General features: G+C 49.5%; 1 protein-coding gene across 1 annotated transcript; it reads left to right on the top strand.

Annotated features, from left to right (window-relative positions):
- Window positions 1-1,124: 1,124 nt before the first annotated feature.
- Window positions 1,125-27,871, top strand: WDR91 (WD repeat domain 91). Its single transcript, XM_081038325.1, has 15 exons — window positions 1,125-1,278; window positions 2,643-2,822; window positions 3,413-3,620; window positions 5,270-5,352; window positions 6,356-6,486; window positions 7,567-7,732; window positions 14,755-14,910; window positions 16,549-16,742; window positions 17,466-17,616; window positions 18,972-19,066; window positions 19,225-19,393; window positions 21,541-21,649; window positions 22,206-22,318; window positions 23,469-23,666; window positions 26,101-27,871. Exons 1-15 carry the CDS (start codon window positions 1,156-1,158, stop codon window positions 26,263-26,265), a joined length of 2,241 nt encoding a protein of 746 aa, XP_080894451.1. The 5' UTR covers window positions 1,125-1,155; the 3' UTR covers window positions 26,266-27,871.

Below are 27,871 nucleotides of genomic sequence, written 5' to 3'. Positions count from 1 at the left end.
GGAGGGTCCGGGCAGAGTGGCGATAATGCCTCTGAGTTGTGCTTTGACAAACACAGAAAGCTATACCATTAGAGGGAAGGAGAAGGCAACAAACGTTTTTTACTGATGGGCTATTCCTATGCTAAGCACTTTACATTATCTTATTAAACTTTCATTACCAAGTTTCCCTGAAAAGAAGACTGGCTCTTATATTAATTTTTGCTCCGAAAGACACATTAGGGCTTATGTTCACGGGATGTCATCCTGAAAAATCATGCTAGGGCTTGTTTTCGGGTTAGGTTTTATTTTCGGGGAAACACCGTACGACTCTGCAAGGTAGACATCGTCACTATTTTATAGATGAGGAAAGTAAGGCTCAAAGATATTGGCTATTTCCCTGCTTACAAAAATATATACACTTTGTAAAAATTTCAGGCAAAAAGATGAAACAAATAGAAAGTGAAAGCTCCTTATAGTCTCACTTCTTAGAGAAAACAACTAGAAGCGGTTAGTGTATAATCCTCCTTAATTTTAAAAATGTACACACAAACACATACACACACATATATATATATATTTTTAATTAGAAACTGGGACCATATTGTTTCTACTGTCCTGAAACTTGTCTTTTTTTCTCTTAACAGTGTATCTTGGTTATCTGGCTGTGTAGTTGATGACAGTCTTATTGGTGAAAGCAGGGCTTGGGAGGGAGTTAGAGCTCCCTGATGACACAGCTGGTGGTGTGCTTTGATACAAGTGACTTCACCTCTTGGGGCTCCAGTTTCCCCCATTTATAAAACGAGGGCAGGGCCCGGCGGATTCCGCGATATGATGCCAACGAGCAGGGCCCCTCAGCCCCCTGCCCGCCTCGTGACGATCTGGGATGTTCTCCGAGGTCCCAGTCCTATTTGACCTGAACGGCAGCCGCCGCTTTCAAAGTCGCCTCCAGCGCTGCCAGGAAACTCCGGAGAGCAGGGCGCCTTCTAGTAGCTCTTCGGGGAGGGTGATGAGGACAGGCGCAGCCGGGAAGGGTTGGGGGCGGGACCGGGGAGGGGCCACAGCGCGCGGCGCGCGGTGCGTGCGCGCTGATAGGCCCGAGCCCGTCCCCGCCCCGTAGGGCCCAGGCCCCGCCCCCTCCCCTCGCCCGCCGCGGACCCTCACGGCGCTGGCGCAGCGATGGCGGAGGCCGTGGAGCGCACTGACGAGCTGGTCCGCGAGTACCTGCTTTTCCGCGGCTTCACGTACACACTGCGGCAGCTGGACGCCGAGATCAAGGCAGACAAGGAGAAAGGATTCCGGGTGAGAGGCCGGCGGGCGCGGCGTGGGCAGAGGCGGCCCGGAGGGAGCCCGGAGCAGGCTCCTCTCCAGCACCGCCCTCCGGGGCGGGAGCGGCGCTGTCACCGCGCGGGGGGGACCTTCCACCTCAGCGCCTGGGGCCCGCGCTTGACCGAGGAGGAACGGAGGCCCCGAGAGGGGACATGACTTGCCTGAAGTTGCCCAGCGAGTCGGGAGCATCGCCGAGGCTGGAGCGCAGCGTGTCCTCCCTCCTGGTCCAGGGCTCCGTCCTCCATCCCAGCCTTGTAGCAGGTGCTGGCCGTCCAGCCCTTGGCCAGGATGGAGGTGAGGTTGTAGGAGAAGCCAAGGCTGGGTAGAGGGTTGAGTTTGGGCAACCTAAGTATTCCGTAGTTAGTATCCGACGGCCTCGGGAGCAAAGGAGTCTGCAGCCCAAAATGTCAGCTGGGTTTCCGTATCTGCCGTGTTTATTTCAAATGGCCTTGTCGGGGATTCATTGGCAGTTTTGCTTCAGCAGCAGAGGAAGACCTCGATGCACATTTTAATACATTGTGCTTCCCCTGCTAAGACATGCGTTTCTGTTGAGAAGTTGTTGCAATTTGGAGGGGTGCGATTTGCTGACTTCCATGGGTGTTGGCAGGTGAATTGAGCCAGGCGTGCGCTAGCAGCAAGAGTGCTGGCGGGGAGCTGGGAGACCTTGGCTACTTAGTGATGAAAGCCAAACATTCCCGCTCTCCAGGTCTCAGGGTCCTGATCTGTAAGACGGGGGTGTTGGATCGGTATTAGTAGCCAAAACGTTTTCCAGATTGGTTTGGAAAAGTCTGGTGTGATTGCTCGTCACAAGGAGGTGATTTCTTTGGCTGACACTCTCAGAAGCTGCAAGGGTTTGGGGGGTGCTTGGATGACTTAAAGGACCCCGTCAAGTGCATCTCATCATGAGCCCTGAAATCCTGGAACGGCGGGGCTGGTGGAAGATCATGGAGATTGTCTCGCTCTCTCCTTTTGTATTTTTTGAAATCTTTGGCAACTGAAAGCTGAGAGTTGAAGTGACGTTGCCAAGTTGGTTAAGCAAGTCAGAGGCAGATCTAAGACCTGGCCCCAGATCTCCTGCTTCCCGAATCAGCATTTTTACACCTGAAATTTCTAAGCTTGCTAGAGGGTCACACTACATGTCTGACATGAGAAAATAACTTCAAAGCGGTTACATTAGTATGTTTTGAAAGTTTTATAGATTGCTAATTTTTTTTTAAAAAAAGATTTTTAACACCCAGAAGCCACAGCAAGAGGAAAAAACTGTGTTAACTCTATGGAGTAGGGAGAATTCCCTTTTGTCCTTCACCATCTTCTCCATCCCCTCTGTCTCTCACCAGGTGGACAAAATTGTGGACCAGCTGCAGCAGTTAATGCAGGTGTATGACTTGGCTGCCCTGCGGGATTATTGGAGCTACCTGGAGCGCCGGCTCTTTAGCCGTTTGGAGGATATGTATAGACCCACCATCAACAAGCTGAAAACCAGCCTGTTCCGCTTTTATCTCGTCTACACAATCCAGGTGCTTACTGGTTCAGCGATTCCTTAGTAGAGTGAATCCAGAAATAGATTTAATCCAGAAATAGATTTCCTTTTCACCCCCAGGGAGGACTTTTTATGTTACTCTGAGAAAGGGTGGAACAGTCACAGTGCAAATTATTTATGAGTGTTTTCCTACTTTTTTTTTCCCCCTTCTCATCGGTGGATCATCTGACTTGTCTTCCTCATTCCTATTTCCCCTCTTGTTTTAAGCACGTAAGCCTGAGTGGTGTGTTAAAGACTTGAAGTGGTTGGGTTAAAGTTTGACTAATAAAGATTATGGCTGACCTGGGGGAATAAGTCACTTAGGTTATTTGAGAATCAACTAGGAATTAATTTTTAGGGTTGCATGTATCCCCAGGACTTCAGTTTAAACCAGCTTCTCTGAAGTTACAAGGAACATGAGGGAAGACTGATGATTGCCTTTATTTTATGGAGTTTGCAGATCGTGTTTGGCCTCTTAACCTAGTAGCAGGCTGATAGCCGAAGGCTCTCTGTTGTGCAGTGGTGAAGAATCTTACCTCTGGCCTCCTGTCTCTCCTCTCTCCCTGCCACTCCTCTGTGTCTTGGCAGACAAACAGAAATGACAAGGCTCAGGAGTTCTTTGCAAAGCAGGCCACGGAGCTCCAGAACCAAGCCGAGTGGAAGGATTGGTTTGTCCTGCCCTTCTTGCCGTCCCCAGACACCAACCCCATCTTTGCTACCTACTTTTCTCGACAGTGGGCCGACACCTTCATCGTGTCTCTACACAATTTCCTGAGCGTCCTGTTTCAGTGCATGCATATCCTTTCAGCTGCCTGGGGCTGTGATCCCAGTATGAGGCATCCAGACAGCGTGATCAGTGGCTGCTGCTCTGGTGGCAATCATTTCTTCTACAAAATGCCCCAGGATCGTTGTCCTGTGTCATGCGGAGGGCGCTGGACAGATCGTGGTTGTTTTTGTCCGTAGGCCAGGGAATCATAAATCTTAGTTCTCAGCTCTGCTGCTTAAGTAATAGCTGACATGCATCGTAGCAATGGGTGCTAGTGCTGGGCTTGGAGAGGAGCCCTCAAATAGGACGGAGGGCCTGTCTCTGCAGATACGGGGGTTGGTAGGCAGCTGCTTCTTGGTGAAACCAGCCATCCATGAGGGCCCCCTCTCTGTGCCCCTCCCCCCCAGGATATCACTTGCCTTTGTTGGGACTTGGTTGCAGGTGAAAACACTTGTTGGGCTGGTACTTCCTCCCTCTGTTAGTGTTTGGGTAGCTCTCTCTGGCAGTGACCTCAGTGTCCCTCAACTTGCCAGAAAACAGAGCAGCTTTAAGAACATGTGTGTGGTTATTTAAGAGAGAATGTAAATCATTGACAGCCTGCCATATTTACCATTATGTCATGGAAAGCCTGAGATCCCAAGGCTGGGACGTCATCCATTGCTCATGCTCTCTAGGCTGGAATTCTAGGGGAGGAGAAGGGAGTCTGGTTTGAATGGGGCTGCCTGGCGAGTCACTGATAAATGGGGCGTTGTGGAGGCCCACCCGTGGGCGGCCGCTTTGGCCTCTGGGAGGAACATCTGGTGGAGGTAGGAAGGGTGCCCTTTCCTTTTGGTTGTGGCAGAGTGTTAATTCTGCTCTTGCCAGCTTTGCCTTTTTTTTGCCCTGCTGCTGCCCTTCATCCTGAGGGCTTTCAAGTGAAACCAGTGGGGAACTCAGCCCGAAGGCGGTTATGGCACAACCACATGAGCTCTCCAGGGGAATTGAAAATGTCACTACCGGTCTTTTCAGTGCAAGACAGTGCCCTGCAAACTAGGTCATGCACATCCGAGCCACAGTTCCCTTCCCCAGTACTGAGGCCCTGCCTGCTTTGTGTTCTTTCTGACTGAAGCTGAGGTGGCTGGGAAAGACTGACACCCTGGCCTGCATTTGGGATGTTCACGGGGTGATGTGTGGCCGTACAGTCTGCAGAAAGCTTTCTTGGATGTCTAAACCTTTGCTGGGGAGAGGTTCAACCCAGGGAGGGGAAAGCCGAGAGGCTGATCCTTCTGTTCATCTGGTAGAGCAGCTGGCAGAATGCCTGCAGAGCTGTTGGCTGCTAGGCCGCTCTTTGCTGAATGTCACGAAAGCCTAGACTGGCTGTGAAGCCCCCTGGGTACTACTCTTTACTGCTGGTATTGGGGAGAAAGCACTCTGGTTTGGATTCAGGTCCTCTGTGGGCTAGCCAGGCAGATTGTCATGTGTTTGTGAGTCTGTGGGAATGAAGTCAGGCCAGGCCTGGCCTCAAGAGAGAGACTGTTTCACCAAGCTGTGAAGAGCTCATGGCCCCGAGTCTGTACTCCAACCCCCTCCCGCCCCCCCCCCCCCCGCATCTCCTGTTCAGGGGTGATGCTGCCGTGCCAAAAGTTCGGGAAGGGCTCTGCATCGTTTCGCAGGCAGGCTTTGCCTTTAACTCTGTGCACCAGTTCCCGTGATCCTGAACTTCGATGCCGAGTGTCAGAGGACCAACCAGGTTCAAGAAGAAAATGAAGTTCTGCGCCAAAAGGTTGGTTCTGAACACGCCTGCTCCTTGGGAAGGACTTCTGCTTTTCGTGTGTGAAATTAGGTAGTGGCCTTGGAAGGCTGGTTAAATACAGGAAAGCCCTGGTCTCGGGTGAAAGTGAGTCACCGGAAAGCTGGTGTTGGAGACTTGGGCGCGATAGCAGTCTCTGAAAACCAGAGGTGAGGTTCATATTTTAAGGCGTGTGTATAACACGAACAACATAGTAACAGTGATGAACTTCTAAGAGGGAAAAGACTATATGCTTCCATGCCACCTGGCACTCCCCTGTTTTCATGTCTGTTTTGTGCCCCCGGTCCTTTCCCACACATATCCACATCTGTACTGCGTACAACGCAGATGTAATTTAACTGTTCTGCTCAGCTCTGTTTCTCTAGTTTGCTAAAAAGGTAGAGCCTGGGGACCCACAGTTACCTTTACATTTTGCCTGGGGAATATTTATGTGTCCTTAAAATTAAGATGTCTTCAGAAAAAGGAAGATTGTTCAGAAAAAGGAAGGTGATAAACTGTTTAGGTTTGGGGGTTTAAGATTCTTGAGTTTTGGGTGTGTGTGTATAATTTTCTTCAGGCTAGTAATAGTCCAAAATGCGGAACTTCATTTCAAAAAATTTTTCCATGAGAGTTCCAAAGTCTGATTTTATAGATTCCCAAGAGCAAAGCAGGATTGGGTGGAGGGTAGAGCTGTTTTTCTCAGTGCATTCAGGAGGAAGCAAGTCCAATGATAAAAGGGAAGCGAGTCAAATGATAAAAAAAAAAAAAAAATTGATGTTTGTATATCTAATGGTTTTTAGTTTCTCACCTCACTGTAATCAAGTCACAGCAGACACTTGCCTGTGTTTTGGATCCGTAGTGAGATGGGCTCCCTGAGGCTGAGGGCCAGTGGTGTTCTGAGCCAGTGAGGTTGGGTATTGGATGTGAAATGTCTGATCTTCCCCAGGGAGGGAAAATGAGGAGAGATCACTGATTAACTCGTCTCCTTCCTGCGTAGCTTTTTGCATTGCAAGCCGAAGTCCACCGACTAAAGAAGGAGGAACAACAGCCAGAAGAGGAACAGGCCTCCATCCAACACAAGTTGCCCCCTTATGTCTCCAACATGGACCGTCTGGGGGACTTGGACCTGTGAGTGTGTGCCTCTCCTCACAGTTGGGAGGGTCGTGCCCCCTCCCTGCTCTGTGCCCTGCGCTCTCACCATGGCCGCCCTGCTCCTGGAGACGCAGCCTCCTGGCACTCACTGTTCTTGCTTCCCCGCTTTCTGAGTAAGGTCCCCTGGCCTTTGAGGCTGCTCCCCAGGCCCCAGCCTCTGAGCCGGCCCAGAGGGAGGGCGACCTGCACAGCTCTGCCAGGGGCCTGCCCGTCTAGGGGTGCACAGCCTGGATCCATACTCATAAGTGCAACCACTGTCCTAAAGCTTGGGCAAGTTTTGTGCATTGCAGTTAGCACCTCACGGTCAAAAAGCTTGTCATCCACTGGGTGGACGGGTGCTCCCCTGTGAGGGTTTGAAGAGGTAGGCAGATTGTGGGAGACGTATTTGAGTGACCTTAGAAAAACAGCCCGCTACACAGAAGACCCAGCTGATAATGTTAGCAGTAGCAGTTGAAGCAATGGAGGCACAGAGAGGTCACAGTGAGTGAGTGAGTGGTGAGTCAGAGGCAAAGCCAGACAGAGCCCAGACCTGCACACGGCCAAGTCCCCCACCAGGTGAAACTGCTCTGGTTTCTGAGCGAGTGCTGTCTGATGGAAATAAAACGCAAGCCAAAATGTAATTAAAAATGTTTAGTGACTATGTTAAAAAAGGGAAAAGGAACAGGTGAAGTTAATTTTAATGATGCATTTTACTTAGCCCAGTATATCCAGATGATCATTCCAAACATGTAATGAATATAAACAAAGTATTTTGAGACGCTTGACACTTTCCCTGCTGAGTCTTGAATTCCAGTGTGTGGTGCAGCACGCTGTGACTTGGTCTAACCACATTTCAGGTGCGCGGCTGCGCGTGTGGCCCGTGGCTATTGGACAGCAGAGCTCTGAGCTTTACCAGGCCCTCACAGGAGAGCCAGACAGGCTGCCAGGAGAGAACCGAGAATAGTGTCGTCTTCAAGCCCGGGCGTGTGAACCTGGCGAAAGCCGTTCAGCTGCGTGCCCCAGCTTCTCCCAGGTCCCCTCCAGGCCTGTGACCTTGTGTTGTGTCTGCTTGTGCAGAGCCATGGTGTGCAGCCAGAGGAACACTTCCCTCTCCCAGTCACCTCGCGTGGGCTTCCTGTCCTCACTGCTGCCTCAGAGTAAGAAGAGCCCCTCAAGGTTGTCACCTGCCCAATGTCCCCCTCAGGCTCAGAGCTCGGCCAAGAAAGAGTCCATCAGCAGTCAGGTAAGCGCCAAGTCTCGCCTTTCTAACTCTTGCCTCTGACATCTGACTGGCCTTCCAGAGCTGCTTGTCAAGTGGATACTTGTTTGCCCTGCCCTCAGGACGGATCGCTGTGGTTTGCTGGAGAGAGCCGAAGTTCACATCTCATTCCTTTTCTTCCTCCTTCCCTGCCTTTCACCTTGCAGACAAGTGATGGCTCTGCAGGATGAGAATAGAAATGAGAGTAGAATGGAAGAAGTGGGAATGGGAGGAAAGTCCATGTAACGTGTTCTCTACCCACCTCCCATCCTCCCCTCTGCTGGAACTGCACGTATTGTAGGCAGACAGACAGGAGGCAGATTCGTGTGTGGCAGCCACGGGTAGTGCCAGGTCTCAGACCCAGCTGTACCCCAGAGGGACTTCTCTTCTCCCTCAGCTCGCTGCCACTCTGGCCACTGCCTGTGCCCCTGTGCCAGCTCTTAGGAGCTCGAGACAGTCGGCGGGTGAAGGGGTAGATGGCAGTGAGAGGAAGTGTGCTTTGAAAGGTCCCTCCCCGTTTCACATAGAGATTTCCTCTGTACTCAGGAGGGCTTCTGAGTGTAATTTGGTGACTCAGGCATTCTGGAATTTTGAAATTTGAGTAATATAAAATAGTGTGTGGATAAAGAGCAAATTAGAGTTACTTCTGAATCAATGTGTTTCTTTTGCAAGTTGGGATTTACTGATTCTGCAAAGAATTTCCACTTTTATAGACGCTTGCCTAATTTCTTTGATGCCAGCTTATGTTCACAACTGGTGAGGGTCCCACTGAGTTCCACCGTCTCAGAGATGGTCAGAACTCAGGGCTGTTGGAAATGCCTGCTAGAGTGAACGTTTAACAGACCCAGCGTTACACTGTATTGCTCTCTCTTAATATACTTGTATTAGTTACAGATAAAGTAAGTCAGCAGAGTCTCTGCGCCTCTCTCCTGCCACGCTGGGCTTGAGAGAAAGTGGCACATGATGGAGCAGTCTGGGGCTGCTGACAGCATCAGGAAGGCAGGAGTCTGCCCCCGACTGCCATTGGGACATAGGGGCTCTTGGCATTGGGGTTCAGTATCGTAGTTGAAGTGTAGGCGCTGATCAGGACCCCAGGTAAGAAAGAGCAGGGGCTTCAGAGTCAGGCAGCTGTGCTGTCAACTCGGGCTCCTGGCTTACGGTGTCATCCTTGCTCAGAGGCTTCCACTCTCTCCAGGTGGTTGGGATGATCATGAATAACAGTATTTACTCCCAAGGGGAGAATTGACTGAGCTGATGGAAGAACCCTTGGTATATGCCCGGCAGATTATCAGGCCCAGTACATTTCAGTAGTAGGAGCTGTTTGTGAAGGTCCTGGCCTGCATGGGTCCCCGAGTCAGTTCTGAGCCCCACGATGCCAGCTGTGCAAAAGGACTATACCCTCAGCACCCATGAGTCAAAAATCAATCGTAATAAAATAAAAAAAATCAATCGTAGTTACTCTGACAACTGTTTCTGTGAACTTCAAACCTTAAAATTAGAATTCCAGTTCTGTGGAATGTGGCCGAGTAAGTTGTACTGTTTCCTTTTACTGTGTAATATTTTATAAGTGTAATAGATGATGTAGAGGAATGTTAGGTCCCTTGGAATCTGCTTGAAATTATGCAATTCAGTTGTATTAACTTAAAATGAAAACACAGAGACGGGTTCTTTGGGACGAAGCCTGTGGCCTTGCTCTTTGAGTGTTCCAGCACGACATGTTATACAGTGAGGTTGAAATGGGCTGGGGAATTTTTTGTGAAGTTCATGTTCAAGACATGAGGGTAAGAGTGTGTGATTTACAGCAGACATTCTTTACTTTGCCTCTGCAATTTAGGCAAACAAAGCTTGGGTCACCCTGTGGCATGTTAACAGAGCAAAGGTAGCCCTCTTTCTGTTTCCTAAATGGAGACCACAAATATCTACAATCTGAAAAACCCAGTGGTTGAGTCACTTGTTTTTATTTTTATCAATTTATTAAGTAGACTTGTCATTGATGTTTCAATTCTGAAAACAACCAGTGTATTTGAGGTTCAAAAAAACCACAGAATTTTAAAGTTGGAAGGAAGTTTAAAGGTCACCTGGCCCACCCTCCTCTGATTGATTGCCTCCTGTGATGGGGAGCTCACTGCTTGTCAATGTGGGAACATTTGCTTCTTAGAAAGCTATTGGTGGAAACCTCTCTATAAGTTTTATTCACTGATACTGGCCTTGCCTTCTGGAGCTATATAGAATAAGGCTTGTTTTAGGACAACCTTCCTATCTTTTCCACACTAAGCACTCCCCACAAATTTCCATCACATCAGCATTTTGCCCCCTTGTGATTGGTCACTGTAACCGTTGTCATTATTACTGAAATGTTCATAGCATTGTAGATGGCAAAATACATGGTGATATTCTTTCCGTGCTTTCAATCTGAATCTGGAGGCAAAAAAAAAAAAAAAAAGGAAAAAAAGACCTACATGGAAGTAGCTGAAAAACCACAATTCCCAGGCTCCTCTGGGATCTCTATTCCAGTAGCCCCTGAGGGCACCTCAGCAGCAGGCTCACCCAATCTGCACTTTACTTTCTCCTTCCCTCCAGCCACAATTCCACTCCTTCCACACCCACTCAGTAAGCTCCAGGACTGCAAGTGGCAATTAACATTATTGTAGTGATAACCTCTCATTGGCTGCAATGTAAAGTGAAGCATCCACAAATTTCTGTATTTGTAACTCTTCTCTTATCAAATTACCTCCTAGCTACTGAGACATCAGTAGTAAGAACAGCTGCCCTTGGGGCTGTTTCCATGGGTTTTAGCAGGATGGGGAAAAGGGAGCCTATTTGCTTGTCCTTCATTCTGTAATTTCTGTGTTATGAGGGCCTGTCTTCTGGGTGGCTTTATTTTGCTTCAGGGGACACCAAATTGCTGGAACACCAAATTCCTCCCCTATTTGGATGACTACATGGCTACCTCTATTCAGGCCACCGAAAATTAATTTATATTCTTCTCCAGAGTGAGAAGGGAGGAGGTCAAATGATAAAATACCGGTTGAAATATCTCTTCTCACCTGGAGGAGACAGGTAGATTATGATAAAATATGACTGGATGTAATATGGACCATTGTAATGTTATATATGAATCCAGTAGTGAAGAGTTTTATAGAGTTTGCTCTTAAAATAAAACTTTCAGTTACTGGTTATGTCACAGTGAACATTTATTTAAGTTATACACATTTGTAGCTAGACACAAGTTTACCCTCACTTACTTCTTAAGGTGTTTTGTAGACAGCTGTGGTCATCAGCTTTTAGCACATTATTTTTGTTTAGTAAATAACTTTGATACAAATTGAAGGAAAAGCTCTCTTTAAACAGGATGTGATAGGTCACACTTAGGTCCACGGCTCTCTGGGTATAAACTGCCCTGTCTTTATAAAGGCAGTTCTTTCTAATGTATTGTAGTGCCTTTTGTTAATGCCTATTTGAGTTTCCCTTTTGGAATACTGACCAGCCCCCAGCCTGATGGTTTCCTGCACAACTTCCTTGCCGTCTTGACTTGTGAGGGAAGCGCTGCCTTGTATTCGTTAATGTATTTTCGGTCCTTACTGGGGAAGTGTTACAAGTAGCTCTGGTGTCAGCTAGAGGAATCTGAAGTTCATCCTAAGCCTCTGTAGCACCACAGTATGGACCAATTGAGTTGGGCGTGGAAATACTCTTAATACCAAGCATGGAAAAAGGAAAAGCCACCACTTATCAGGTGTGGTCAATAAGTAAGGAGAGGAAAGAGTGTCTGTCTGCCTTCTGTAGCCTTTCCCACGTCTGGTTCCAAGGGAGGACCCCCGCTCGTGGTCTGTGTACTTTCCCTGGGCATGAATGCTATATTATATGGGTCCTTTCCCTTTTCTCAAATATCCAGTTGAAAGATCTCTTGGTCAGGTTCCATGCTTTGGGAGACTTCCTCTGCTAGGATCCCACTATTTTAGAAAACAACTGTCAACCCAGGACATTGATCTTCCTTCTTCTCAGCACTATTTTACGTAGCTAACTATGGAATTCCTGTACCACATTTGGCCACATTTGGATTCATTCAGAAAACATGGCCTCGACGGCCAGTTCTTTTGTCTCTTCCAGCAAAATGTTAGAACTTTTGGAGACATGTTTTGGAGTTCTTCATTTCTAATTTGATTTGAGTCCTCTTGTTTTCTTGGTAAGTCTAGCTAAGGGTTTATCTATTTTGTTCATCTTTTTAAAAAAAAATAAAACACCAGGTCTTTGTTTCATTGATCCTTTTTATTGTCTTTTTAGTCTATTTCATTTACTTTCTCTCTTATCTTTGTTACTTTCTTCCTTCAATTTGGTTTGTTCTTTTTCTGGTTCCTTGAGGTATAAGGTTAGACTGTTTGACATCTTTCTTTTTTTTCTTAGTATAGGTTTATCACTATGATTGTCCCTCTTAGAACTGCTTTTGCTTCATCCGTGAGTCTTGGTATATTGTATGTCCATTTCTATTTGTCTCAAGATGTTTTCTGATTTCTCTTTTGATTTTTTTCTTTGACCCAATTGGTCAGTAGCATATTGTTTAATCTGTAAATATTTATGTCGTTTTTAGTTTTCTTCTTGTAATTGTTGTCTAGTATTATACCATTGTGATGCTTGATATGATTTCAGTCTTTAAATTTACCAAGGCTTGTTTTGTGGCCTGACATACTATCTATCCTGGAAAATATCCCATGTGTGCTTGAGAAGAATATGTCTGCTGCTTTGGGATGCAGTGTTCTGTAAATGCCTGTTAAGTTCATCTGGTCGAAGGTGTAGTTCAAATCCAATGTTTCCTTATTGCTTTTCTGTCTGGATGATCTATCCATTGTTGAAAGTGGGGTATTGAAGTTCCCTATTATTGTATTGCTGCCTACTTCTCCCTTTTGATATTTTAATATGTGCTTTATATGTAGGTACTCTGATGTCGGGTGTGTACATATTTATGACTGTTCTACCTTCTTGATGAACTCATCTCTTTATCATTATATAATGCCCTTCTTTGTGTCTTGTTACAGTCTTTGGTTTAAAGTCTGTTTTGTCTAAGTGTAGCTGCCCTTGTGGAGTTCTTCACTCTGAGCAGTCTGCCCTCTGGGTCAGTAGATGTGGGGAGGAATCAATGGATATGTGTCATGGAGGTTGGCACCCTTGGGTCACATCTCGGAGTGAGCCCACCCACCCCATGTGAGGGATGCCATGGTTACCTCAGCACCTTTCTGTTACCAATCTTGATCACCCTTTGCTTCTGGGAAGGTAAGAGGAGTCTTTTTCCACTTTCTAAAACTGTTCAGTGTTCCGTGGACCATGGGGTACTTTTCATGATGGTCAAAGTGCCAAGAGAGGGGCCTTGCCTTGGTTATGTGATTTAGCTTCAGGATTATGACATTTCTTACCTTTCCTGTTCAGTGTCACATTCTTCCCTATACGCCCTTCGTGTATGGCTTTCTTCAAGTTTCTCAGAGCATGGGGCTTGCTGTCAGATCTGGATGTGAATTTCAGGTCTTTCAAGTTATACCTGTATAGAGCAAGTAACAACCTCTCTAAGCCCCAGTTCCTCATGTAAAATACTGTTCTCATCTTTAAGGGAATGTTTGTAAAGTTTTCAGAGTGGTGCTTGAATATGGTAAACCTTCAATGAGCAATATGTATTGGTGCTGTTATCATTATTGTTGGTTTTCTTCTTAGATTATTTCTTTTATCTTGACTAACAACCCTACTTCTCCTAAAATAAGCCAGAATTCTGTGAATGAAGTACTTGCTTTAGAAGAAACATCTGTTATGAGCAGAAGTAGGTATCCCTACTTCTTCAGTCAGAAAAACAAAAATAACAAATACCCTGTAGGTCAGCGAGAGTTAGGCACCAGTCCTTTAGAATTTCTTTTCCTAACTGTTCACAGGGCTCCAGGGCCCCAGGGAATCCATGTTAATCATCTTAAATTGTTTAGTGTTAACATAACAAATAACAGGAGAGGAACTAGAGAGTGGCCAAGCAGACTTTGGGGAAGTTTCTTCTCTTGATTTAGGTCTTGCATATAAATGGCTTGGGAGGAGGTTGGTCTCAAATCTGAGTGGCTGTTTGCATCCATATTCCTTTTCTGAGAGTGTGAAGGTGCGGGAGCTTTTTTGACCATCACTATTTGTGGGGATAAGATCAGAAAAAGAGATCCTGGCCAGATAATGTCGGATGGTGATGAGGTGGCAGCTCCTTTTCAAAAGGCTCTAGATTAAGAATCTTCTCTCCATGGGGGTGCGGTGGGGATTACTGAATTTATTTGCTATACCTTGGTTGACTTTATCACTCTTGTTATGAAAAGGAACCAGAATATCCCAGTTTCTTTTCTGTGCAGTTCATCTTGCTCAAAGATTTTTGACTTTCCAACAAGTTCTGTTAAGACTTTCTGGTTACCTGGGAATCATTTCCAAGTCCCTCAATATTTGTTAACACTAACCGGCTTAGTCATACATTTGTCCCCAAACTAGAGAGGGTATTATGTTTCTTTTTCCCTCCAGAGAGGTGATTGGATGTTGCGTACATTTTTTTTTTTTGTATTGCCCAAACATGTTATTGTGACTTGTAAATGTACAGAACACCTAGAGTAGGGCCTGACTGCCTCATAATCATTGCTTAATAAGCACTGATCTCCTCCTCCTTGATTAAAGTGAATTGTTCAGATTAGGTCGAGGAGATACATGCATACCTACCTCCAGGTGACATTTACGGCAGGCTGAGGAGTGCTGGCCACCTGGCCTCTCTTGACGGGGGGAGCTGAGGACGGACTGGAGGTCCAGCCTGCTTATGTTTGACCCTCGACTTTGCCCACCAGGCGAGACAGTGACATTTTAACTACGTGCTCTGCATGGCCAGGGAGCAGGCTTACCCAGCAGCTATTGGGCACACAGGCTGCTCCCTGGCTGCTGTGCCCCGCCTGCTCCAGGTGTCGTGGCATGGGCACAGACAGAAGAGACTTTTCACAGCCCGCTGTCTCATCCTCCAGACTGCTAAGGCAAAGGACCCAGCGTGCGGGCCCAAGGACGGAAAGAGCCTCTTCAGCGGGCTGGCCACGGGCGAGTCCAGCTGGTCCCAGCACCGGCACCGGCGCCTGCAGGGTCACGGCAAGGAGAGGAAGGAGCTTCTGTCTCTGGCGTTGCAGGTACGGCCTGTCCTCGGCATCCCACATGGCTGCGCGCTGGGCTGCTGGGGACAGGACGGGGTGCAGGGCCCGTGCGCTGTGGTGGTTTGGTTCAGGTTTTGCTTGGCTCTTTGGGCCCTCTTCCTGATACAGCATTTTTCTAAATAGAGGCCATAGAGTGCCAACTGCAAATGTTCCCACAAATGAGTTCTGTGATTCGTCTTGCATACTGTGGCCTTCCCTTAGGATAACTCTGCTTATGAATACTAGCACGTCACCATCTCTCTGGTTGGCAGGACAGAGAGCTGTGGCCCTTGGTTTAACCCAGAAGCCCCCAGGTTTGCTTGATCGCGGGATCCCTTCCTCCTGCACCCCCTGAGGCCCATCTCCTGGCTCTGCTGCCCCGTGGGCCACATGCCCACACACTGTCATGCTGTGACCCAGGCTCTTGCCACGTTGAGCCCTGGGACTCTCCTCACTGCTGAACATGGGTCAGGGTCTGCTCTTCCTGGTAAGCTGCCCCCACTTCTGTCAAATACTCCGACTGACGGCCAAAGCCCACGGCATGTACTGCCTGAGTCCCTGCCTGTCACCTTGTTGACCGTCTCTCCTAACTGGAGCTACTTGCCTGTTTTAAAGGCATTGCTGCTGATTCCCAGCCCTGTGCTGGTTCCCGTCTGATAGTCGTGGACCCCTAAGGCTCCAATCTTATAGGACTGAAGACACACCCGCGCTCAGCCACTCCCAGAAGGCACCTCTCTGAGCCTGGACGGCTGTCTTCCTCTGTTATGTACTTACTTATTTACGGTAGAACTGCCCTTCCTGTGACACCTAGGAGTGCTTACGGGAGCCTCAGGGGTGGTAGAGAGCACCCTGCTGATGCCCTTGGCCTGGGTTATACCTGAGTGAGCAGGTGGTAATCGGGTGGCCAGCTTAGTGCCCCAGGAGGCAGAGGCCAGCGCAGCCGCAGAGCCCTGGGGCGGCAGGGTGGTGGGGTGCCCTCCGGCACCCAGCCTTGCTCTGGCTCTGCTGCTGTCCTTGGGCCTCTATCTTTATGCCCGGCCAGTTGCCTCAGTCTCTTGGTACCCCCTTCCCAAGGAGGTGCTGATTGGCATGCAGTGTACTGGTGAGGGGCCAGGCTTACCCCTGACTGAGCCGGCTTCACAGCCAAGCCCTTTCCTTACCAGCTCTGGACCTTGGGCAAATTATTTAACTTCTGCTTTCAGTTTTAGTTTCCCTAGCTATAAAGTGGGGTTAATACTAGGATCACAGATGGGTTTGGCGAGGATTAAATGAGAGAATCAATCATATTCACACGCTGACTGATTCTCGTTATCATAGGCCTGGCTTGTCAAGGCCGTGTGTGTCCTGAGTCCCGTCAGCTGACAGGGCGGGGGCACCCACGGTCCACTGCCCCCTCAGCAGGGCTCATGGCAAGAGCAAGGTCTCCAGGAAGGGGCCGTCAGTGCAGCAGGTGCCGCCTCTCCTGGGTGAGCTAGGGGCTGCTCTCGCCGCTCAGAGCTCTTCCTTCTAGAACCTCCCTCATTGTTCTTCACCCTGGTATCCAGGATGTTGTGCGGTATGTCCCCAAATATGGCGAATGGCTGGGCCCACTGCACACCTGTCACAGCTGATGTATCCCCGCTTTGCTTGTCCCAGGGTTCAGAGAAGAAGCCTGATGCTAGTGGCCCGGAGGCAGAGCCCTGCCCAGAGCTCCATGCGGAGGCACTAGAGACACTGACGCGAGCCGCCATAGCGGGCCCTGAGGGTGGAGGAGTCCGCCCCGAGCAGCCATTTATTGTGCTGGGGCAGGAGGAGTACGGGGAGCACCACTCATCCATCATGCACTGCAGGTGGGTGCGGCCAGAGGCCCAGCACGGAGAGCGCTGACCGGATGGGTGGCTGGTCTCCCTGGGAAGCCAGGGTGTGCAGGCCGTGCAGGCAGGGTGTGTGGAAAGTGGCCTGGTCCCCGAAGGACCATGGTCATCCCTCCAGAACCAGAGGAGGGCTGGACAGCTGCCAAGGGGTGGGGAGTCCTGCTTGGAGCTACCACTGGCCCCGTTAGCCCCTGTCCTTGTAATCATGGCACTCTGAGGGGTAGGAACAGTCACCTTTTATTTGAACTCCAAAGCTCATTCAATTTCAAATTGCTTGATGTTGGTACCTTTAGGTAAATATTTATGATTTACAAGTTTTCACGTACTCACGTGAAGAAGAAACCCTGACAGGGTGTAATGCTCAGAGGGTAGCGGGGCCTTGCTTTGCCGGCCCTGATGGGCAGTGGAGCCAAGCAGGCGCCCAGTCTCCAGACTGCACCCGAGCTGCCTCTCGCCCGTTGTTCTGTGCCCAGTGTTCACCGCAGGGCTCGGCACCTGATAGGTGCTTCGTAAGTCGTCCTTGGACAAATGAAGGAATGAATGTTTCTAGAAATAGTCCACTCCCATCATTGGAGTGGAGGCATTTAGGGATTATTTTTTAAAAGTCTGAAAGTCAGAAAAGCCTTCATCGGAATTAGCTGAAGAGGATGCCGGATGAAGGCAAGGATGTTACCAGCTTCCCCCTTTCCTTCCCCTCAGAGTGGACTGCTCGGGGAGGAGGGTCGCCAGCTTAGACGTGGACGGGGTCATCAAAGTGTGGTCCTTTAACCCCATCATGCAGACCAAAGCGTCCTCCATTTCCAAGTCGCCGCTGCTCTCTTTAGAATGGGCCACAAAGCGGGACAGGCTGGTGAGTAATGTCTCGCTCCCTGCTTGGTCTGCGGTCTGTGAAGAGTTCCTCCGGGCTCTCTACCAGTGGTCTGACGCCCCAGGCTGAGCGGAGGCAGCCGAGCCAGACGCCCTTCCTCTCTCTCTCTCATTGGGCATTCGGGGACCACACATCCAGGACTGTCCCTAGGACTGTCCCTACAGGCTCCTGTTTGGGGGCAGCAGGGAGCTTACTGGATTAACAAGTGTTGAAATGAGACTGCGGTGTGACCTGGAGAACACCCTCCAGTCAGATGGCGGATGGCTTCTTCCTGTGTGTAGCCGTCTGGCTTGCTGTTCTTTCTGGTCGTGGAGAGACTGGCCTACTTCCTGTTCTCCCCCATCCGCTCTTGTCATCTGTCCTCATTTCTAACAACCCACCACGCACATGCCCAGCTGCCCCCTCCTACTGCTAACGTTGCTCCCTGTGTCAGGCCCAGGGGAAGCAGCTGAGACTGGTGGGGGATGGGGCCTTATATTGTGATTCCCCTGGGTCTGCTTGCCTCCAGGAATAGTACAGTGTTCTTTTTCCTTCTGGACTTTAATATTTGAGAGAGGCTTTGTAGTGAAGGAGGTAAAGTTGATTTGTAGTTTTTTCTTTCATTATATTCCATTTTGAGAGATCCTAGCAGGTAGCCTCAGGGGCAAGGCTTGTTAGTGACTACTTTTGACAACTGTAGGCCTTCTCCTTATGGTATTAGGGTGTCGGGGTGTCCCCTGTACCAGTGTTAATTTGCAAACTGCATGCTGAGGTTGTAATGTAGGTGGTATTCTTGGGGGATCCCCTCAGACATGCGTCCGGCGCTTTCTCCTGGCAGCACTTATTATCTTTGAGGCTTTTCACAAAATAAGTCACAGGTTCCTGAAGGCAAGGAGAGCTTCTGTACAGGCCTGGAGCTAGAGCGGTTCCCAGGACACACAAGTAGGGCTGTCCTCAGGCCCCATAACCAGCCGGGGCCGGAACCCAGGAGGTGGTGTGAGTAGACGGGGAGCAAGAAGGAAAGTTTGGAACAGCTGGGATTTAAACGTGACAGAAAAGGAAACAGGAACAGAGGGTGTCATGTAATCAGCCAGAGCGTTTCCAGGTGTATCTGAGGTGACACCTCGCCCATTCACAGGTTCTGCTTGTAGTTTTACTTCTGTTCAAGGTCAGCTGTGATGTCTTTGATTTTTAAATGAGGTCCATTTTAGCCAGATTTTCCCTGAACTACCTGGCTAAGTGGAGGGGGCCTCACGCCTGCAGCTTGTACACCCCAGGCCCGTACATCACAGGAGTGCGCCCGACCAGCCTGACCCTGTGCTGTTGTTCTTTGCATCTCCCGCCCCTTCTCATTCTAGCTCTTACTGGGCAGTGGTGTGGGGACAGTGCGCCTTTATGACACGGAAGCCAAGAAGAATCTCTGTGAAATCAACATCAACGATGACATGCCCAGGTGAGCTGGAGGCCACGCCCCTCAGTGCTCTGTGGGGCCTGGTCCTGGCTGGGCCTTTGGCCCATCTCCAGCCGCAGGACCCAGCCTCAGAGCGGGGCTCTTCCTTCCTGTGTGGGCGGGCGGAGTGCTGACCCACCCGTGACCCACGTGTGTTGCAGGATCCTGTCTCTTGCGTGCAGCCCCAATGGGGCCTCTTTCGTCTGTTCGGCCGCAGCCCCAAGCCTCCCTTCCCAGGTGGACTTCTCGGCACCGGACATCGGCAGCAAGGGCACTAACCAGGTTCCCGGGAAGCTGCTGCTGTGGGACACGAAAACCATGAAGCAACAGGTCTGGCCCTGCCCCATGGGTGTCCCTGGGGCTGGTTACACCCCCGGGAGGGCACACAGCCTACGCTCCCCTCTGTTTCTGAGCCTCTTCTCTCTCTCTCTGCGTTGGTCTCCGCAGATTTCTATTTGTGAGGAAATTTCAAAGTTTAAGTATCGAAATGTAGTAAGTAATACTTCAGCTGGGTAGATTGCTAGCAACTTAACTCATTCAGAATTGTACCGTAAGGTTAGCAGTCACCCAGGGCCTACTAGATAGAGGGCCCGCATGGCTTATTTTTAAATTTTTTTGAACTTAATTTTTTTAACTTTTTTTTTTTTTTGGAGCGGCTTTAGATTTTAGGTTCATAGCAAAATTGAGAGGAAGGTACAGAGATTTCCCATGTACCCCTACAGCCCTCCTGCCACACAGGCACAGCCTCCCCCACGGTCAGCAGCCCCCGCCACAGGGGTCCATTTGTTACAATGGATGAACCTACACCGACACATCATTGTCACCCAAAGCCCATAGTTTCCATTAGGGTCCAGTCTTAGTGTTGTACGTTCTATGGGTTTGGACAGATGTGTAGTTACATGTATCCACCATGATGGAACCATACAGGTTAATTTCACTGCCCTAAAAATCCTCCGTGCTCCCTCTGTTCATCTGCCGAACCTCAGCCCCTGGCAACGCGGGTCTTTGTGCTGCCTCCATCGTTGTGCTTTTTCCAAAATGTCATAAAGTTGAAATCATCCAGCCTTTTCAGATTGGCTTCTTTCACTTCGTTTTGTGCATCCAAATGGTTTATTTTTTGGGAGACAACTGGAGTCTCCTTCTGCTTCCCTGTTTACTTAGAATTGCATAAAAATTAGAGCAGCAGCTAGAGGTAGTGAGGACACATACATATTCTTGAGAAGTGACAGCCATGTGAAAGCTGATGATTCCTTGGGGAATCAGGAACGGAGGCCTCTTCCCACCCAGAACAGAAATAGATGCTTGCCGCTATGGGCCTGAGCTCGAGGGAGTTGAAATGATGTTTAAACCCACCTGTTTAAAGGGCAGTGATGTTGCTTACCAAAATCAGTTTTGGGGCTCGAAAGGGGTGTGACCTGTATGTTGGACACATGGCTTCCTTGTGTCCCTGGACACTTGCAGGGTCTCTGTCTTACAGGTGGGCTGTGATCCAGATGTTCAGTTTGCATCTGCCTGTATCAGTGGTGTTTATTGTAAATGGTGTCTATTCCCATTTGGCAGTCTCACGGATATCTCACACCTATCGGGGCCACACCTGAATTCTTGAGCACCACGCCCTGCCACATCTGTCCCCCTTCCTAGTTCTCATCTTGGCAAACGTGTCTCCCTGAGGAACTGGGTACCTTTCTGGGCCTGCCCTTCTTCCTCACCGTACACAGTCAGTCCATGAGCAAACATTGTCAGTTTCACTTCCAAAATGGGTTTCCCGTCTGACCACTTCTCTGCATTTCCTGGGGCACACTGAGCCCCGCTTTTTAGTGCCCCTGAGCTGGGCAGCCACAGGACCTCCTATGGTGCCATCTGCCCGCCCACCATCCTCCCCACCACCACCCGGGGACAGGCAGACACTGTAGCACCTCTTCGCCTTCCTGCTCTTCCAGGGATCCCATCCACATTCCCGAGAGGCTCCCCGTGTTCTGCCCCTCCCCAGACTCCTGCTACTTCCTGCCTCCTCATCCTGCAGCCCCAGGCCCTTCCTGCATGCTGACTGCTCTCTAGAAGGTTCTGATCGCACTCTGTCTGGCAAACATCTGTCTCCCGCATCTCTCAGATGCTTTCCTTTATGCAGCCCAGTTTAATAAAGCCCTTCTGACCGTGATTTGTAGTTTTATGTTTATTTAAAAATGTTTAATTAAATATTGAATACATACACAAGAATATTGAAATCATAGGGGTATGGTATAATGAGAAGAAAAGCCGTAAAATGAGCACATATGTACTGTCACAGTTTTTATTTATTTATTTATTTACTTTTCCTCTCAGATTGAACATGGAACATTACTGGTCCTTTTTATGCTCTTGTGTTCCACTCCCTAATCTCAGTCATCTTCCCCCGTTCAGACAAATTTGTGTTGAATTTTGGTTTATTGTTCTCTTAAATTTTTAAATGTATGTATTTTTTGTGTGTGTGTGTCTAGCTCCAGTTCTCCCTGGATCCAGAACCCATTGCTATCAATTGCACAGCCTTCAATCACAACGGGAACCTGCTGGTCACAGGGGCGGCTGACGGTGTCATCCGGCTGTTCGGTAAGCAAGTGGGTCATGGCACTCCTGGGTCCCTCCTTAAATGTCCCACGGAAGACAGCTGGATTTTTGCCAGCTGGACTAGAGGAAAACTTCTAATTCAAGACTCTAACAGAACTTAACTTTGGTCAGAGTCTGCTGTTTCCACACCCCTGGAATCACCGTGCACATACATGATCAGTGTGATGGATGTGAGAGGGAGGGTGGAGCTCAGCAGTTCTTCCGTCTTGAGCTGTTCCCTCTGAGTCCTTGTGGTCTGAGTGACTCCAAGGGGACATGCGTAAGGAATGCTGCCCTCTTGGTGCGGCCACTCCATTCTCCCCGTAAGAACGTTAGAACACATGTGTCGGAATCATCCAGCATGCCGTTTCAAGATCCCCCGCCAGGCCTGTCCCCAGACACCCGGAGTCACAGGGCCTGGGGTGTTGCTGGGGACTTACCTTCAGCAGATCCCCCTGGCGGGGAGTTACAGAGGCCTCCTAGGAAGGACTGTGTGTCCTCCTAGACTTGTGGACTCCCAGGGCCCGGGGGGAATCTTAGCAGCGTCTCGTTGCCTTAGACATGCAGCAGCATGAGTGCGCGATGAGCTGGAAGGCCCACTGCGGGGAGGTGTGCTCTGTGGAGTTCAGCTACGACGAGAATGCGGTGTACAGCATCGGCGAGGACGGGAAGGTAGGTGGGGGCAGGACTTAGGTCAGGAACTTCCCTCCCCTGGCCTAGGCATCTGAGCGTCTAGAGAGCACCAGAAAAGCCTGATGCGCTGGCTTTACATCCTGGCTATGCCATGTGCTAGCTCTGTGACCTTGGCCTCTCCATGCCTCAGTTTCGTCATCTGTAAAATAGGGATAATAAGAGTAACCAATCTCAGGATCTTTGTGAGGTTTCGATGAGTTCAGTGGGAGCTGGTTATTCTTATGAAAGGAGACTACCCGAATTCTTCCTCCTGGCGGCAATGACTCGTCCCACTGTGCATGGAGCAGTAGGATCCACATTTGGGGCTGGGATGTGCCTTGGTGAGCCTGGTCACTGGGTGGTCATAGCATGGACATGTGGAGTTTGCTGGGGGGCTGGGGACAGCTTCCCAGAGGCAGTATGTACAGGCCTGAGCAGAGTCAAAAAGTGTGAAAAGGAAGGTGGCGGGGAGAAAAGTAAAAATAAGTGCCCCTTGTAGGTTTTCTAGAAGGATCTTTGGAAAGGGAGCTGGGGGTGGGGTAGGCAGAGTTGGGAGAAAGACTTGCTTTTCATGTATACCCTCCTGTACCTTTCGGATTTTACACTATTTACCTGTATTTGTCCATTTGAAAACAATAATTATAAAACAGATTCTTCATTTGAAAACTATGGGAAGGAACTTGTAAATTCAGGCCTGACTTTCTATTTATTTGGGTGGGATTCTCAGTGATGAGGTAGTGACACCCAGGTCGCCATCCCTGGACTCGGCTAAAGGACTGTATACACTACAGTATGTGAAGCTAAGTACGTAACTACGTCGCTCACGTTCAGTTGATTGCACTGCTGAGAAACTGGAAGTATATTTGGAATTTGTCCGTTCTACTTTGTTCCTAAGTCAGAAAATCTAGTTGGGTTCTAACCCTAATAACAACCAGAGAGAAAGTTCGGACTTGGATGTGAGGTTGCTGACTCTTTTTCTAGAATTTCTTCCCTAAAAAAAATGCTTAAATAATGTTGGGAAGAGATGGAACTGGGGGTCATCCCATTACCTTTCCTGGTGGCCTGTGGACCCATCACCCTGCTCCGGAGGGCTCCGGCTCGCAGGCCAGCCCCATTGAGAGAACACTCTGGGTGTGCTTTGTGGTTGCAGTTCATCCAGTGGAACATCCACAAGAGTGGCCTGAAGGTGTCTGAGTATGGCCTCCCTGCGGACGCCACGGGGCCCTTCGTGCTGTCTGGTTACAGTGGCTACAAGCAAGTTCAGGTTCCCCGGGGCCGGCTCTTTGCTTTTGACTCCGAGGGAAATTACATGCTGACATGTTCTGCCACCGGGGGCGTCATCTACAAGGTACCTGGAGGGTGTCGTGGTGGGCAGGGAGCTTCTTCACTGGAGGGCTGGGCCTGGCTGGGCACAGGCCTTGGTCCCTGTCCCCGACTGCATGGCCATGGAGAAGCCCGGAGCCCCTGGCTGCAGCCCAGGCCGGGGGCTGATTCTCAGCTCAGGGAGAGCAGGCAGGAGTGGGGGAAGAGCGTGCCACTCCATCCTCCTCTCCTTGTCCATTCGCTGTCGTGTGATAAGACTCTGCCCATTTTCTGTCTCTGTTCCTTGGCAATCATACCTGTTATAGAAATAGGGAGAAGGATTGGAAAGTGTGTAGGTTTGGGGGAACATGACCCAAAAAGGTAAATGCTTACGTGGTCTTAATTGCTCTAATCTGGTATAGATTTATTATTGGCAGTTCGGTGGGTCAAGGACGGTCCAACCCATGACAGACAGAAATCTGGGGGTGGGATTTGTCAAACAACGAGGTAAGCTGTCTACTTTGTTATGTCCCTCCGTTTATCTGTGTGTTTTAATTCTCATGTCAGAGCTTCTCTGGCTCATGTACCTTTTCTGTTTAATTGTATGGAATTATAAACATCTTCTATTTTACTATAATAGTATTATCAGATAGACAAGGGATGAGGATTTGTTTTGTAGGCTGAGCGTGTATTTCTGGTACCACATCAATTCATTTCTTAGCCTCAGTGTTCACTCTGTCCCCGATGGTGGTGCTCGGTCTTTAGGTATAAAGAGTACAGGGTGGGGATATTCTCTGCCTGGGGGCTCTCTGCGCTTTCGGTGGTGGCTTGTCTGTCAGCAGACAGCACATAATTTGGACAGCAGTTGTATGCAGTTCACACAGGGCCCAGAAAGTACGATCCTACTCTCCTGGTGCTCACACTCAGGAAGAGACACGAGCACCAGCCGTGAAGCCATGCAGTGTTAGGGTTCTGGGCAGAGGAAGGGGGTCCTCAGGAAGACCCCTGGGGGGCGGTCTATGGATCTGAGGCCTCTGCAGGAGGAATTGGGAGGATGAGGAAAAGGCAGGCCTTGGTGGGGTGAGGGGAAAAGGGGGTTTGGGCGTGGGTAGGAAAGAACCTTCTAGGCTGTTGACCCCGGATGGTGGCCCCGGGAAATCCAGGGTTACCTTCAGTAGGCTGCTCTTTTCCACACATTGTGGTACTTTGGGTGGCTTTCTCTCTGTCCTTAAAAATGAGCTCCATAATTTATTCTGATTGCCACTGGGAAATACTGCAAAGAGCTTTCTGTTTACAAGCCTAATTTTATTTTATTATTTAAAAATTGAGGTTCAGACAAGCTATATATTTTGCTCTCTGTGATTTTATGTGTTGTGTGTATGTATACGTATTTTATATTTAATTATGCAGCCTTTGTCATTTGTCTCGATCAGTTTATATGATTTGCAGTCAGATTTGCTCTGTAACCGATTAATGGGTTGAAAGATTTTCCTCTGTATAATTTTTAAAATGCCAGTAATGGGGTCTAATTACTTAATGGAATATAATGAACTTCAGATCCCATTTTTACAATCTGTAAACAATTTATGATTTTTTTATTGGGGAATATTGGGAAACAGTGTGTTTCTCCAGGGAGTTGTCCTTCAAATCTAGTTGTGGAGGGCGCAGCTAAGCTCCAAGTCCAGTCGCCGTTTTCAATCTTTAGTTTCAGGGGGCACAGCCCACCATCCCAAGCGAGAATTGAACCGGCAACCTTGTTTTGAGCTCACGCTCTAACCAACTGAGCCATCCGGCCGCCCCAGCAGTTTATGATTTTTAACGATGTTTTCCCCACGAAGACCCATGGGGGCCTCTTGCTCATGAGGTTGTCTGTGGCTGGGTGGGTCATTATTCTGTCCGCTCCTGGTTTCCCTTTCCTCATTACCTCCCGACTCTGCACACCTGTGTGAGCCCTGGCTGGCAGGTGCTGGTGGGACAGAGGACAGCCACGCTTGTACAGTGATCGAGGGCCTGCCGGTGCCAGCGTGTTCTGGGTGCTGCTGGGTGGCCACATTGCAGAAGTTGACCAAGATCCTGCCCTCCTGCAGCTGGCGGGCCCTGGGGGAGCAGACCTGGAACAAAGAAGCAGTTATGTGATCTAACGCCCCGGAGCGGTGATGTCGCCGGAAGAGAGTGGTGGGCAGTGAGGGGGCACTGGGCCACAGCAAGTTAAAGGTGGCCGAGAAAATTCTCTGTCTGAAGCCTTTCAGGGACTTGTTTTCCTTCTACTTAAGGGGAAGGCATAAGTGTAGTCAGGAGAATGAAGGCATTTCCTGGTCCGAGAAATTAAACTGAGACTTTCTGGAATGGCGGGCATGTGTGCCTGGGCACAGCCTCAGGTTGGGTGGCAGCCCCAAGGCTCCCGATGGTTTGGTGGATAAAGCAGCTGTGTTTGTGAACAGTACCTGCTCACCCGCCTCCTCTCTCCTATCCTCTTGCAGCTGGGCAGGGATGAGAAGGTTCTGGAGAGCTGCTTGAGTCTGGGCGGCCACCGAGCCCCTGTGGTCACTGTGGACTGGAGCACAGCCATGGACTGCGGGACCTGCCTCACTGCCTCCATGGACGGCAAGATCAAGCTGACCACCCTCCTGGCCCACAAAGTCTGATGGGGCCCCCCAAGGGACATACCGGAAGCAGTATTACCCCGGGGGCGGGGTGTAGGGGAGAGACAAGGCAGGAAAGCAGGACCCTCCACTTCTGGCTCCCTGCCAGTACGGGGAGTCTCCAGGGGAAGGCTGTTTGGGGACTTGGGGCTCAGTCCAGCTACAGTGACAGGAATGAGAGCCCCGTGGGGACCAGCCTGCTGGGCTGGGCCAGAAGCTCGCTCCACACGGCTGGAGGAAAGCTCAGGAAGCAGAAGCATTGTGGTGGCTGCTCTGTTGGCCCAGGAGAGACTGACAGTATTTTGTGTATATTGGATCAGTTTTTTGTTTTTTTAAAAGAATGCTCTTGTGCTTCCCTGGTGTCTCTTTCTGGAATGTGTGTGTGCAGCAGAGCATCTCCCGTCACCCTTTGCCCTGTGACGGACTGCCCGGGCCCCCACCCCAGCTCTCACCTAGCCAGCCGCAGGGCTGAGCACGTCGGAGGTTTGCTTGTTGCTTTGCATGGAAGGAGGATGTCCTCTCTCCTTCCATTCCACTGACTGACTAAAGGTTTGTGCTGTTCCTGTTTCTTCAGGCTCCTGTCAGAAGGCTGTAGTGTTCCGTCTCTTCCGAGTCGGTGGTGCTTCTCAGGATGAGGGCGGGATCTGAGGCTCCTTATCCTGGCAGTGCCTCTCCATCCCATGGCTGTGGTTTCCCAGTACCTGTGTCATTGGACCTCCTCCCATTCTTTCAACTTTTCCATCCTTGAGGTTGAACAGAAGTGGCCACCAGCGCCCTCTGCTGGTCAGTGGCCAGAGGCCTGGAGCAAGTTGACAAGTGTTGGGGCTGGAACTTGGGGGTTCAGGCCATCCCCACTGTGTCCTGCCCATGGACTGCCCTCTGCTTCCTGACTGGAGTGGGACCTTGAAGAGTTAGATGCTCTCATGGGGTGAGCAGGAACAGGAGAACGGCTCCCCTTTTCCCCCTTGCATTTCCATCTGGGGCAGGGAGGCACAGTCTCTGCCATTCAGCCTCGTGGTGGGATTTCAGACCGGGGCTTCAGGGGCGGCCTGTTGTCAGGCTGCTTGGAGTAGTCAGTGTACAGTCTCTTTGGGCTCCAACCCATTCCTGGGGTGCAGCTCTGGAGTGGGGTACTTCTAGGTAAACTACTTTTGGAAAATCATGAAGAAATTGGTACTAAACATTCTATTCTGCTGGAAGTTGGGGCGGGGGTTAAGAAGGGAGGTATTTATGTGGTTCAATTATGAGCAAACACCAGAGACTTAGTCATAAGCAGTTACATATTTTTACCCATTTATATCCTGGTAATTCTCTGGTCAAATGAAGAAAACCAAGACTTTTCCATATATAATTTTTTTCCATTTTCTGCATTAAAACAGCAACCTTATTTATCTCCCCCAGTGATTCTTTAGGACATTTATAAAGTGGTCACCTGGGGGGTGGCATGCTAGCTCAGTTGGTTAGAGCGTGGTGCTAATAATACCAAGGCTGCTGGTTCGATCCCCACATGGGTCACTGTGAGCTTAAAAAAAATAAATAAAGTGAACTAACAGGCTGCCATTCTCATTAGAAAAACAAAGGGAGTAACTTATTAAAACAGACTTCCTTT

Source organism: Rhinolophus hipposideros, assembly GCF_964194185.1.
Source record: "Rhinolophus hipposideros genome assembly, chromosome: 25".
In the NCBI taxonomy this organism is placed as follows: Eukaryota; Metazoa; Chordata; class Mammalia; order Chiroptera; family Rhinolophidae; genus Rhinolophus; species Rhinolophus hipposideros.
The sequence above is the reverse complement of the archived record's forward strand: the minus strand, read 5'-3'. Positions and strand labels throughout refer to the sequence as shown.